Below are 13,337 nucleotides of genomic sequence, written 5' to 3' on the forward strand. Positions count from 1 at the left end.
TTTAACTAAACTTTATTTTCTTAATGATAATTTAAAAGTAAATAAATAAAAATATAATAAAAATATAAATATTAATTATATATATATATATATATTTCTTATATATATATAATAAATTATTAAAAATATATTTAAATATTTATTTATTTACAATCTAATTCCCATTTATTATTTAAAACTGATATATTTTATTCAATCCTATATTTACCAAAATTACATTCACAATTATCAGTCACAATATTTTATATTTTTTAAATATTATTTATTTTCATTTCATCACTTTAAAAAATTAAATACTAATTATTTTCCATATTATCTTCTTACTATTATTCTTATTCTTTTTTTCTAAATTTTGATTTATTTTTTGAATAAAAAAAGATACAGTTTCTTTTTTTATTAATGGATTAGCTGTTTTTGCCCTATTCATATTCAATTTAATTTTTTCATTTTCAAAAACTGGATATACTGATTTATTCATTTATTATTTGTCTTTTTAAATTTTCATTTACTATATAAATGATTCCTAAAATTTAAATTAATCAGCTTATGTAAGAGACATATTTTTTTTAATTTTAATATATTATTTAAATATTAGTTTAACTTGTATATAAAAACAATTTATTATTATTTATTCTTTGCTCTATTTCTTGAATATTTTATTAATTTTAATCTTCATTTGTTATATCTAATCTTTTCAAAGCAGAAAAATTTCTTATAAATTATTTTTTATTACTTTTATCAAATTATAAATTTAATTGCCAATTTTTATCTGAAAATTTATTTTAATTTAAAAAATTTTAATAACTCAAAAAATTTTATTATTAGAAATTATTTTTTTAATTTTTTTTAATTTAAGGATTATATGATTATTTTAAAGGAATTTCTTATGAAATAATTTCATCTTTAATCAAATTTGAATCATTTTTTTAATTTATAGAATTTTTTTATTAATAATATTCTTATATTCGTTTTTATTTCTCATTTAATTCTTCAAATTTTCTATTTATTAATGAAACACTCATATTTTTAATTGAAAAAATATTAATTTTATTAATTATAATAATTAATAAATAAAAAATTTAAATATTAAATATTATAAATATTATAAATATTTATAACTTGTATATATAAATAATTTATTTTAAAATAATAATAAGTAAAATATATTTTTTATTTAATATAAATAAAAATGAATTATATTATAGTTTCAATTTTTTATTTTAAAATAATTATAATTAAAAGAATGCGATAATGTTAAATTAAATAATATATAAGATTTCTAATTATAAGAATTATATAAAATTTATAAAAAAATATATAAACTAATAAAAAATGAAAAATATATATAAATTTACAAAAATTATTTAAAATATTACTAATCAAGATAATACATATTAAAAAAATAATATAAGTATTAATAATAATAAAAAATAATAGAAATATCGAATTATATAAAAATTATTTAGATTTTAAAAAATATTATATTAGATAATGATATAGATAGGAAAATAGATATAAATATATAAATATATAAATATATAATTATATATATAATAATATATTATATATATATATTTTTATATATTATAATAATTTATATATATATATATTTTTATTTTTATAAATTATATATATTTATTAATTTTTTTTTTTTTTTTTAATTATATAATTAATAATGCTATAATTTTAAATATATATTCCAAATAAAAAAAAAATAAAAAAAAATAATTGTTTTTCTATTTTTTTCTTTATTTATTATTAAAAATAAAAAAAAACTTCTATATTAAACATTTTTCATACAGTGAAAAAGTTTCTTGAAATATGCTCAACTGCATCTTCTATAGTTCTCATTCTTTCTAATTCTTCATCCGCAATTTCAATGCAAAATTCTCTTTCTGCTTCGACCATAATTTCTACAAAAGTCAAAGGATCAACTCCGACAGATTCCCATGTAGATTATAAAGTAATTTCATGTGGATTTTTGACTCTATCATGTAATGCAATTAATTTTACAAGTCTTCTTGATATATCATCTGGATTTGCAAAATAACCATGTTTTTCATCTCTTGGGAACACTTTTTAAGGAGCATAATTGAATTATACCACATTGCAAAGTATTGGAGCTTTATTATAAATTTTTTAATTTTAACTAATTAATTTTTGTGTTAATCTTAACATTTATTATTTTATTTTAATCTTCTTTATATTTATATATTTAATATTTTTTGTTTTGTTTCCTTTATATTTTATTTTATAATAAACAAAAATTTAAATATATTTTAATTAATTTTTTTTTTTTATATATATAAATAAATAATTTTTAATAAATTAAATAGAAAACAAAAAGCTATTTTATTTTATAAAAATAAATAATTAATAACTTTTAAAAACAATAATAAAAATATTAATTAATAAATGCCTATTTTTTTAAAAAATAAAAATAATTTATATTATTTGCCATAATTTCAAGTACTTATTTAATTAAAACTTAAAATTTATACGTTTATAATTTCATGTCTCAACTTTCATCTAATAATTTAAGGAATTTAATTTCTTTTGGGCTTTTTGAGTCCAAAATATGATAGATACTATATTAAAACATTTTCAGTTATTTTTTTAAGTTTTTATTTTACAATATTTTTTCAATTATAAACATTTTTTTTAAAACAATAATATTTTATTTTCAATAAAAAAGCAAGATGAAAATACATTATTTTATTTTATTTTATTTTTTTTAACAAAAAACAAAATTAAAACTAATAATATATCAACTCTTTATATTAAAAATTTAGTCTAATAAATTATTCTTTTATTTATTTTTATTGTAATTATATAAATATATACAAAAGTATAAAAAAAAATTAAAAATAGCTAATCTATTAAATAATTATTCATATAAAAATAAATTAATTTTAAATACATAAAAGTAGAAAAAACAAAAAACAAAAAATGTCATCTTCTCCTATTAAAAAATTAGTAAAACGTTAACTTTCAATAATAAAAATTGAAAAAAATGTCTTATAGCAAGAATTATCAATAAGTAGTATAGAATCAGACAATACTTTCAATATTTGGGATGACTCAGAAATAGAAAAAAAGGAATAACAGATACACAATAATATATAGACATATTAGGTAAAAATTTAAGCTTTATTGAGCTTTACAAAGCTCGGTCAATAAAATACGAGAAAGGCAAAGTACCATATACAGCAGAAATATATGATGATTTATCTTAAATATATAAATTCAGTGGAAGAAAACTAAATATGGTAGATATTTTGGATATAAAAAGAGATAAACTAGAAGAAAAAATATAAAAATAATATAAAAATAGATTTATTAGTAATTTTATAAATTATGCTAAAATAAATAAATAAAAAAATTAAAATGAAAAATATAAAATATATCAAAAATTAAATTAAAGTTTCATTACAAAAGATAATTATTATACATATTAAAACAAAAATAATTAATATTTTAGAGGTTTATAAATTTCTCAAACAAAAGTGAGACAAAAAGTTGAAAAAAGACTTAATTTATTAGAATTATAAGAAATAAAAAATAGATATATTATAAATGTATAAAAATAAAATTGTAATAATAATAATAATAATAATAATCTTAATAATTATAATAATATTAATAATTATTTAAAAATGTAAATTTTTATTTTTCATTAAAATTTAAAAAAAAAAAAAATATAAAGAAAATGTTTAACATGTTATAGATGAATATATATAAGAATAATTGAATTATATTAAAACTAAAATAAAATAAATAAATAAATATTAAAATGGAAAATAAAATTATATTAAATAGTATATTAAAATATTTTATATTATTAATAATTAATATAAAATAGTAAAATTTACTTTAAGAATATATATATATATAAGTATAAAATAAAACATTTAAAAAATTAATAATATATAAAAATGAAAATAAAAAAAAAATTAAATTAAAAAAATAAATATATATATAATATATATATATATATATATTTATATATATATATATATATTTATTTATATCATTATGTTATCATAATTATATCTATTTTAACCATAGGTATAAAGGAGCTAAATCTTCTTTCTATTTTTTCAATAATTTTCTTATTTTCAATATCTTCATCAATTTTATATTTACTCCAAATACATATATTAAAACTATTTGAAATTTCCATTTTTTAACAATTATCTGTATCTGCAATAATTTTTTCATATACTTCATATCTATTAAGTTCTTCTAAATTCCAAATTTAACTCGGAAAACACGAAGAGCTATAATACTCTCTTATATCTGGATAAAAAATTTCATCATATGGACTTATTGAATCATCCAAATTAATAACAAATATTTCTCCTTTAATTAGTACATTACTTAAATTTTTTTTAACATTTTACTATTTATTTATTTTTTTTAAAAAAAAATAATAATTTGCATTTTATAATTTACTTAAAATTATTTATAATTTTATAGTTATTTTTTTATAACTGAAGCTTATCTTAAATCAAAATCATACCAATTTCTTTTTTCTAATTATTATATTTAATTAAATACTTCATTCATAAATTAATTGCATCTTTTTAATTTTTTTTTTTTTTGTATTTTTAAATATAAAATAATCATAAAAATAAATCTTTATACTATTTTGAACTTATAACTAAAGGAATTCTATTATTTTAATTTGATTTTTTTATTAAATTAATTACATTTTATACATTATTAACCTATTTATTATAATTATATTATATATATATATATATATATATATATATATGTATTTATATGCAAGTACTTTTTCAAAAAAGAACAATTTTTATTTTCTATTTTTTTCTTTCAATACATTAATTTCATTTTTTCTTTTAATAAATTCTTCAATTTCCTAACCAGATAAAAACGGATTTATAATTAAATCATTAGTTTTCATAAAATAATTATTTTTAAAAATCCCTTAAAGAACATTTCCCTAAAAAATATCATTAATTATTTTTTAAATTAAAAAATAAAACTTCGTGATGTTTAAATGTCCCACCACCTTCGAATCTGTTATTTCTCCAAGTGCCACCATATTCATCTCCATTAGGCCAAACAAAGGTACCTTACCCTTCTTTTACACCATATTTCATGTTTCCTTCATAAAAAGATTTATCGGGATAATAACATTTACATAATCCATGTTATCGATCTTTATCCCAATAACCTTCATATTTACATAATAAATTTTCTTGTTTTGTTCCGAATAATTATATTCCAAATCCGTGTCTGATTGGTTTTCCTTTTGATGCTTCGGAAGGATCTAATATAATTCCTTGGTCATTTATATGGGCTATTTCTCCGAAATAAATAGATTCATCGGGTAATTAATAACAAACAAACTTCGATTTATCAATACTATCTATATCGAACATTTTTTATTTTCTGTAACTTTTTATTTATATTATTTAAATATTTACTTTTTTTTTTATTTACAATTTTATTATATATATACATATATTTTATTAAAAACAAATTTATTTTATAAATAAAAAAAATAAATATATATATATATATATAAATATTTTCTTTTTTTTTTTTTTTTCTTTCTTTCTTTCTTTCTTAAAAAAAATAATAATAAGAAAAAAAAAAGAAAAAAGAAAAAAGAAAAAAAAAAAAGTACATTAATTTAATTTATATATATATATATTTATATAGATATTCAATTTTTTCAAACATCATCTCTTTCCCATTTAATCACTACAACTAAAATATTCTCAAGTTTTACCTTTCATATTACTCTAATTATTCCTAAGTAAGTTATTATTCTTCTTTATGGGCCTAACTAGCTTATCCTGGTGGTCCTTATCCTTGTTTTTTATCTTTTTCTTTATCATCAACTTATTTAGTTTCTGGTCCACCTATATATTTATTAAATTAATTTTTATTTTTGTTTTATTATACTTTTGCATAAATTAGGTGATAATTTAACTAAAGTAACACCTCCGTGAGAATCACCTACTAAAATAATTTTATCTCTATAATTGAAAGCTAAATTTGTTAATTTAGGTTATTTAACAATTTTTTATTCTCCAATTTTTTTATGCTTATCAACATTTAAATCATAGACTAAAACTTTATCCATAGTCGCACAAGCAAAAACTTATAAAAATAAAAAAAAAAAAAACTAAAAAAAACTAAAATAACTAAAAAAAACCTGTAGAAGAATAAGGAGCCCATACAGCATCTACAACCTACATAGTTAAATCAAAACACATAATTTATTCAGTATATTTCGAATCCCATATTCTTACAGTCCAATCAGCCGAAGCTATATATAATATAAATATATTAAAATATTAATATCAATATAAATAAATACCAGAAATGAAAGTCCTTGGATGATAATTATTCCATTTAACTTTATAAACAGCTAATAGATGTCCTTTATAAGTTTCCTAATATTAACCTGAATATGCTCTTGAGCATTTATGAATATTTCCTTCTTCAGTTCCTACTAAGAAAATATGAGGTTCAAACTTATTGAAATCAAAACAAAGACCACAAGCAAGTCCTATTAGTGTTGATTCTTCATCATTTTTATTACCTACGAGCCTCAAGAGGATAACTTCTTCAGGTTCAAGTTTATTTTTCATTAGAATCCAATTCATGACCCGTCCATCACTTGAAACGGAATAGAAATTGTAGTTTTTGCTAATATCAGGATTCCACTTTACCTACCATACTGGATCAGTGTGCTTATGGTTCCTCACAGTGGATTAATAAATGGGTTTTTTGTGTTTATTTCTAATATCATATACTAAAACAGTACCATCATATAACCCAACTGCTAATAAAGCCGCACTTTTTGGATGAAAATCCAAACACATGACACCTGCTTCGCAGTTATAAGCATATTCAGGATGTGTAGTATTTTTTAAAGAATATAAACATATTAATCCCATTCTTTATTTAGTAAAATCATAACTACCCAAACTTACAGCAAATAAATCAGGATATCTAGGATTCCAACATATACTAGTGACATTTTTTTTCCTTTATTTCTCATTACTAAATCTCCATATAGGTAATAAATGACCTAAAAAAAAAATATATATATAAATATAATTGTATATTTATTTATTTATAAAATTATATATATTTATATTATTATTAATATTAAATTTATATATCTATTAATTAAAATATTTAAATTTTTTGTAATTACCCTCTATTTTACCAGGAGCTTCTTAATTATCACCTGTATTCCAGTAATAACGATAATCATAATATTTGTCAGCTTAATCATTTTAAACAACCATTCTTTCCATTATTTTACAGCATCTTTTAAAAGATGAAGAATACATTGTTCTAAATAATTTTATATTAAAATTATATAAAAAATATGTATTTATATTTACTATTCTTAATTTTCGTTATCATTATCTTTTTTTTTGTTAGTATTTTCTTATTAATTTTCCTTTTTTATTTATTTATATATATATATATATATATATAATTTATATATAATATATATATATATTTGTTTTATAAATCTATTTTTTTTTATTTATTCTTTTAATATATATTTTTTAACAAATTACCTTTAATAAAAATTACATATAAGCATCAAAAATTCCCCATTAAGTTATATTTCCATAAATAGAATCTGATGGTGGTGGTTCTGTTGAAATTCCTCTTTCTCTTGTAATAGGGTTAATAGTTTAGCATTCTCTTGTATTATAATTAAATTTATTTCTAAGTGTTTATTTAATTGCTTCTTCATCTTAAACTATACCAGGTTCTTCTTATTCTTATTTACTTTTAGCCTCTTTTATTAATTATTTTTTCATATCTTGAATAGCCTCTTATACTTAATATTCATTTGATTCTTTCCAAATATAGTCTCCATCTATACTAAAATGTACAATGGTTTATTCTACTAATTCATCTATTTTAAATTTCCTTTAATGGTAATCATAAATTGCTATATTCTTAGGAGCATTAGGATTATTAGGAACTAACATTTTGGAAGGCATTGGTTTATTTAGTTCTTCTGCAGTTAATTTTGAGGCTTCATATTAATTTTTATTTCCCTAATTATATATATATTTATGTATTGATATTTGTAAATATTTGATGTATTTTTTTTACATCTTATAGTTAATCTAAATCTTCATCATTTAAATCTTAATCATTCATATCAATTTTATTTGAATTTCGACGCATTATTGGTCTTTGTTAACGAGCAGCATTTGCTAATTGTTTTTTTTATTATAGGTTTTTACCAGGTTGAGGTCGGGGAGGCATTTTATTTAATTTTATTTTTAATTTAATTTGTTTTTATTTAAAAATTTTATATATTTTTTTTTTAAAAAATAAGTTTTATTTTTTGTATTTATTTATTTAGAATAATTTTTTTTTTTTTAAAAAAAAATATAAGCTATGTTTTTTTTATTATTATATTTAATATAATTAAAAAAAAATATCATGTTTATAATGGATTCGTTTAAAAACAATAAAAAGTATTATAATTAAATAATAAATTATTAATAGTTCTTTTAAAAAAAAAAAAATATAATAAAAGATTAAACAAAAAAATTAATTAAAAATAAAGTAAAATATAAAATCAATAATAAATTGAATATATTTTATTTAAAAAAAACAAAAATTAATAAATAAAATATGAAAAAGAAATAAAAAAATAATTAATCTTAAATTATATATATAATAATAAATAATTATATTTTTTTTTAATGTAAATTATAATTTTTTTTTATATACATGTTATATAAAAAAAAAAATATTCTTTACAAATAATATTTTTTTTAAAAAATAAATATATATATATATATATATATATATATTTATATATTTATATATTTATAGTTTGTCTAATTAAATAATCTTTTAATAATCATCCAGGTCCGACTTTCGGAATATCGAAATGTTCAGGAAGTTTACTTAAACCTTTATTGAATTAATCTAGTTTTTCCCTATGAGTTGATTTTAATTAATAATTAATTTTTTCCATTTATCTTTTTTTAGTAACAACATCAAATGATTCTTAACTTTTAGTTTTTTTAATTTCTTAAGTAACTTATTAATTTGCTAATTTTTCTACTTATATTTTTTTTTTCTATTCCTCTTCGATTTTTTTTTAATATTTTAAATGTTCTTTAGGTAAAGCCTCTTCAATAGTTCTTTTTTTATTCATTTCTGTTTTTTCTTTTAATTCCTTTACTATATCAGTTGCTGTTTTTCCTTTTAGTTTTAAAATTCCTCCTACTTTCTATTACTAATTCATTTTTTATATATTAAAAATAGAAATATTTATTATTTATTATTTATTATATTTATTTTTTTCAAAAAAATAAATATATATTTAATACATATATATAAATAAATATTTATATATATAAATAAAATAAAACAACTAAATTTAATAAAAACATATTTAAATATGAATAATGTCTACAATGAATAATTCGATTTAGCTATTCATATAATAGAAACACGAACATATATCGAATCTCGTGAAATGCGTCAAAAACTAATCTAAATATTAACAAAACTAGACATTTTTAAATAAATGATGCGTGACCCTACCCTTTCCCATCATTTAAAACCTTATTTAGATTAATTTTGTGATGAATTTTAACCCTAAACATTTTCTCGTGGACAAATTTTATACCATGAAGGTGATATTTAATAAAAATTATATTTCCTATTAAGAGGAAAAGCTATAGAATATACAAAAAAAAGCCTAGAAGATGTCCAAAAAGAGTAATATTGGGAAGCCGAGGCTTAAAAGACCACCTAAGAATATATAAAAGAATAAAATATGTAATTGAATTAATACAGAAGTGAATAAAAGATAAATTTATAATAAAAAATATATAATGAAACGGCATAATTTTATAAAGATAATAAAATCGAAAACCTTCTAAAAATTGATAATAAATACATTTCAAAATATTTCAAAGATGGCATTTGTATATATAAAAAAACTTAAATATATAAGCCAGGAAATACCTTTGGAAATCCTTTATAGAAATCTAATTCTACTCTCCTTTTTTCAGAAAACTCTTTTTTGATTTCTATTTAAGTTTAAAAATATAGTCTTATATTTGATAAACTTATTTCTAAATTAAATTATGTTTTTCATGCTTTAGCGAATAAATTTCCACTTACAAAAAAGGTTATTTTGTATGATTTTTCTTTTTCTTTTTCTGAAATAGTACTTTAGTTTAATTAATCGCTTTTTAAAGAAGGAGAAGAGCCTTCTTTTATATATATAATGAAGGAAGGAGAATTAGATTACAGAAAAAAAGTACAAATCAAAGGCGAAATATTAGAAAAAAGGCTCTGTATGATAAATCCAGGCTAGATTTTCGGACAAGAAGACATATTTAGCCAAACTAGACTTTTTTCAACTTATTCATGTGTAAATAACACTGTAATATATTCTATATAAAAGCATTTTTTATTAATTTTTCAATTCCAAAATTTTCTAAAAGAATCTTGCATGCAATAGACATTATTTTTGAATTAAAAATTACAAGATTTTTACAATAAAAACATACTTTCAATTACTTAAAAAAGCAATAATTTTCATAAAATAAAAATTTAAAACGAAAAACATAAAAAATGGAATATTTTTTCCTAAATAAAAAACTAAAATTTCGGAATAAATGACTATAATAATACACTTCCAAGTTGTGAAAAACCATCCATAAATCTCCAAAAAGGACGCGCTTAACCAGAAAGTATATATTCTCGAATAATTCGTCCTGATTCTGCCTTTAAAAAAGAATTAGATATAGTCAAAAATGAATATTATAATGATATTTAAATAAAAAGTAATAATAATAATAATAATAATAATAATAATAATAATAATAATAATAATAATATTTCAGTTTTTAAATTAAGTAAATTAAGATTAAATACTAAATCTTTAACTGATTTGAAAAAAACTAATAAAGAAAAAAAATAAAATAGTTTTAATAATATCAATAATACATATAATTTATTTTAAATTCAAACTAAGAAAATACATAAGAGAATAATAATCATATAATTGATATATAAAGTAAAGAAGTTTTATAGTTTTAAAATTATTAATATTAAATTAAAGATAGGATTCTATATGAAAATTACATGAATAAATAATCTAATTTAAAATAAAATAAAAATAATAATTTATTATTATAAGAAAAAAATATTCCTTTAGTTTAAAAAAAAATGTGGTTCTTGAAAATAAAAAAATTATGATTCTGAAAATAAAAGAATTTAAAATGAATATATTTAATCATATTTAAAAGATGTAAATAGTAAAAAATTTGAATTTAAATACAGATGAATTATTAAATAATTTACAATATTAAAATATTTAAATGACATTATTTTATATATGATATAAATATATATATATTTATATATATATATTTTATATAATAATTTTATTATTATTAATTTTATATTAATTTACTTTTTATTAATTCTTTATATTTTATCATTTACTAATATTTTTATTATAAAAATCTTAAATTTATTATTAATGAATTAAACATAAATTATACTTATTAATTTAAGTTTACAATTAATATTATTATTTTAAACTTTAGTAAATAATATAATCATTAAAAATAAAAAAAAAAAATTAATTATTATATTTCATCATAATATAAAATAATAATTATAAATTAAAAATATGTATAATATTAAATTTAAATAATTTGATAATTATAAATATATATAATAATAAATTTTAAATTATAAGATATTTATTTATTATATTTTATGATATATATATTTATATATATAACTATTTTTATATGAATATTATATGTTTTATTTAAAAACTTTATCTTAAATATTTTAAAATCAAATAATTATAAATTATAATAGTTTAGATTTTTAAAGTATTTTTTATATTTTATTTTAATTCTAATTATTAAAAAATTAACCCGAAATATTATTTAAAACTTTAATATATTAATCATCATCATTTAATATTATAATATATAAAGAAATTTTTTTATTTGTTTGATATCAAAATTTATAAAAATAAAAAATATTTAATATCTAAAATAATATATAATATATTAAATAATAAGTAATAAATTACAAATATTAATTATTATATATATAAAGTTAAAAATATTTATATATAAAATAATAATATTAACTATTTTTATTATATTAAAAATTAATTTAATAAGTCAAATTAAATTAAAATATATTATATATGTATTTCTGATATTTTTTTTTTATTATATTATAATATATAATACAAAATATATTAATATACGACTAAATATATTTTAAAAAAATCTATAATAAAATATATTTAAAATTATTAATTATATATATTATTGATTAAATTTGAAATTTTTTAAACCTTATAATTAAAAAAAAATTAATCAATATTATAATTATAGCCTATAAATAAAAATAATATTTAATTTAAAATTGTTTTTATTGTATATAAAAAAGTAGATTGCTTATAAATTTACATTATTATTAATATAATTAATTATATTTTTTTTTTGATAATAATAAATTATATTTTTTTTTTTTTTTTCATATATTTTGTATTTAAAAATCTTTATTCATTTTTATCTATCTAAAATCCTTTAAAATATTATTAATAAATTAAATTTTATATATTTTAATATCATTAATTTTAATTATCATATTTTTCTTAACAAAATAGCAATTTTATATATATAAAAATATTTTTTTAAAAAATTGTTTTATTAATTAATATTACAAATAAAATTTTATATTAATTTAATTTTTTATATATATAGAAATTTTATTTATTAAAAAACATGATTTTGTTCTTGATTTAAAAAGTAAGAAAAAAATATTATAAAAATTAATTTTTGAAATAGAAAAAAATAATATCTTATTAATTTTAAAAAGTCAATAAAAAAAATGTTTATAATTAACAAAAAAAAAGGTAAAAAAATCCAATATTTACTTCCATAATAAAATATATATATAAATTGGTTATAAAAAATAATAATATATTATAAATATAATAATAAAAATAAAATATATCTATAACTTAATTTTATATATAAAAAATATATTAAATTTAAAAAAATATTAATAATTTTAACTATATTAAATAGTAAATATTTTTGTAGTTTATAATTATAATATTTTTAAAAAAAAATAAAGGAAAAAATATTTAAAAAATTTGTTATGGATATTAAAAAAATCAATTTATTTAAAAAATAATTGATATTTATTTATATGGCAATAAAAAAAAAAATTATAAATATAATAGAATTTAAGATAAATATAATAAAAAATAAAAGAAAAGCATGTAAAATATAAATTATAAT

The 13,337-nt window shown here is 15.6% G+C and overlaps 2 protein-coding genes across 2 annotated transcripts, besides 35 other annotated features; both read right to left on the bottom strand. All coding sequences in view use genetic code 6, as the record gives it.

Annotated features, from left to right (window-relative positions):
• The first annotated feature begins 39 nt into the window (after window positions 1–39).
• Window positions 40–68: a microsatellite.
• Window positions 63–117: a microsatellite.
• A 954-nt stretch (window positions 118–1,071) lies between these two features.
• Window positions 1,072–1,115: a microsatellite.
• Window positions 1,088–1,118: a microsatellite.
• Window positions 1,119–1,512: 394 nt separating this feature from the next.
• Window positions 1,513–1,610: a microsatellite.
• Window positions 1,519–1,640: a microsatellite.
• Window positions 1,527–1,635: a microsatellite.
• A 154-nt stretch (window positions 1,641–1,794) lies between the features above and the next one.
• Window positions 1,795–2,178, bottom strand: IMG5_199760 (mitochondrial type II fatty acid synthase component, putative; the record flags this gene model as incomplete). Its single annotated transcript, XM_004024070.1, has 1 exon — window positions 1,795–2,178. The coding sequence occupies one exon, from the start codon at window positions 2,176–2,178 to the stop codon at window positions 1,795–1,797; it is 384 nt and encodes a 127-aa protein (XP_004024119.1).
• A 1,417-nt stretch (window positions 2,179–3,595) lies between these two features.
• Window positions 3,596–3,647: a microsatellite.
• A 284-nt stretch (window positions 3,648–3,931) lies between these two features.
• Window positions 3,932–3,972: a microsatellite.
• Window positions 3,971–4,031: a microsatellite.
• Window positions 4,032–4,744: 713 nt separating this feature from the next.
• Window positions 4,745–4,790: a microsatellite.
• Window positions 4,791–4,979: 189 nt separating this feature from the next.
• On the bottom strand, window positions 4,980–8,325 carry IMG5_199770 (hypothetical protein; the record flags this gene model as incomplete). The annotated part of the gene is made up of 9 exons (XM_004024071.1): window positions 8,131–8,325; window positions 7,581–8,072; window positions 7,398–7,456; window positions 7,205–7,347; window positions 6,359–7,075; window positions 6,194–6,307; window positions 5,941–6,138; window positions 5,765–5,897; window positions 4,980–5,427 (listed from the first exon to the last, which is right to left on the bottom strand). The coding sequence occupies exons 1-9, from the start codon at window positions 8,284–8,286 to the stop codon at window positions 4,980–4,982; spliced, it is 2,460 nt and encodes an 819-aa protein (XP_004024120.1). The 5' UTR covers window positions 8,287–8,325.
• Window positions 5,562–5,600: a microsatellite.
• Window positions 5,601–5,653: a microsatellite.
• Window positions 5,619–5,656: a microsatellite.
• Window positions 6,144–6,193: a microsatellite.
• Window positions 7,471–7,519: a microsatellite.
• Window positions 8,146–8,175: a microsatellite.
• Window positions 8,326–8,815: 490 nt separating the features above from the next.
• Window positions 8,816–8,864: a microsatellite.
• Window positions 8,865–9,347: 483 nt separating this feature from the next.
• Window positions 9,348–9,408: a microsatellite.
• Window positions 9,409–10,839: 1,431 nt separating this feature from the next.
• Window positions 10,840–10,892: a microsatellite.
• A 324-nt stretch (window positions 10,893–11,216) lies between these two features.
• Window positions 11,217–11,267: a microsatellite.
• Window positions 11,268–11,382: 115 nt separating this feature from the next.
• Window positions 11,383–11,462: a microsatellite.
• Window positions 11,388–11,427: a microsatellite.
• Window positions 11,426–11,491: a microsatellite.
• Window positions 11,440–11,482: a microsatellite.
• A 182-nt stretch (window positions 11,492–11,673) lies between the features above and the next one.
• Window positions 11,674–11,742: a microsatellite.
• A 19-nt stretch (window positions 11,743–11,761) lies between these two features.
• Window positions 11,762–11,805: a microsatellite.
• Window positions 11,765–11,818: a microsatellite.
• Window positions 11,819–12,048: 230 nt separating this feature from the next.
• Window positions 12,049–12,096: a microsatellite.
• Window positions 12,070–12,108: a microsatellite.
• A 514-nt stretch (window positions 12,109–12,622) lies between these two features.
• Window positions 12,623–12,670: a microsatellite.
• Window positions 12,671–12,973: 303 nt separating this feature from the next.
• Window positions 12,974–13,053: a microsatellite.
• Window positions 12,999–13,046: a microsatellite.
• A 15-nt stretch (window positions 13,054–13,068) lies between the features above and the next one.
• Window positions 13,069–13,108: a microsatellite.
• Window positions 13,109–13,197: 89 nt separating this feature from the next.
• Window positions 13,198–13,240: a microsatellite.
• The last annotated feature ends 97 nt before the right edge of the window (window positions 13,241–13,337 follow it).

Source organism: Ichthyophthirius multifiliis (genome assembly GCF_000220395.1).
Source record: "Ichthyophthirius multifiliis unplaced genomic scaffold scaff_1120509251418, whole genome shotgun sequence".
Classification (NCBI taxonomy): Eukaryota; Ciliophora; class Oligohymenophorea; order Hymenostomatida; genus Ichthyophthirius; species Ichthyophthirius multifiliis.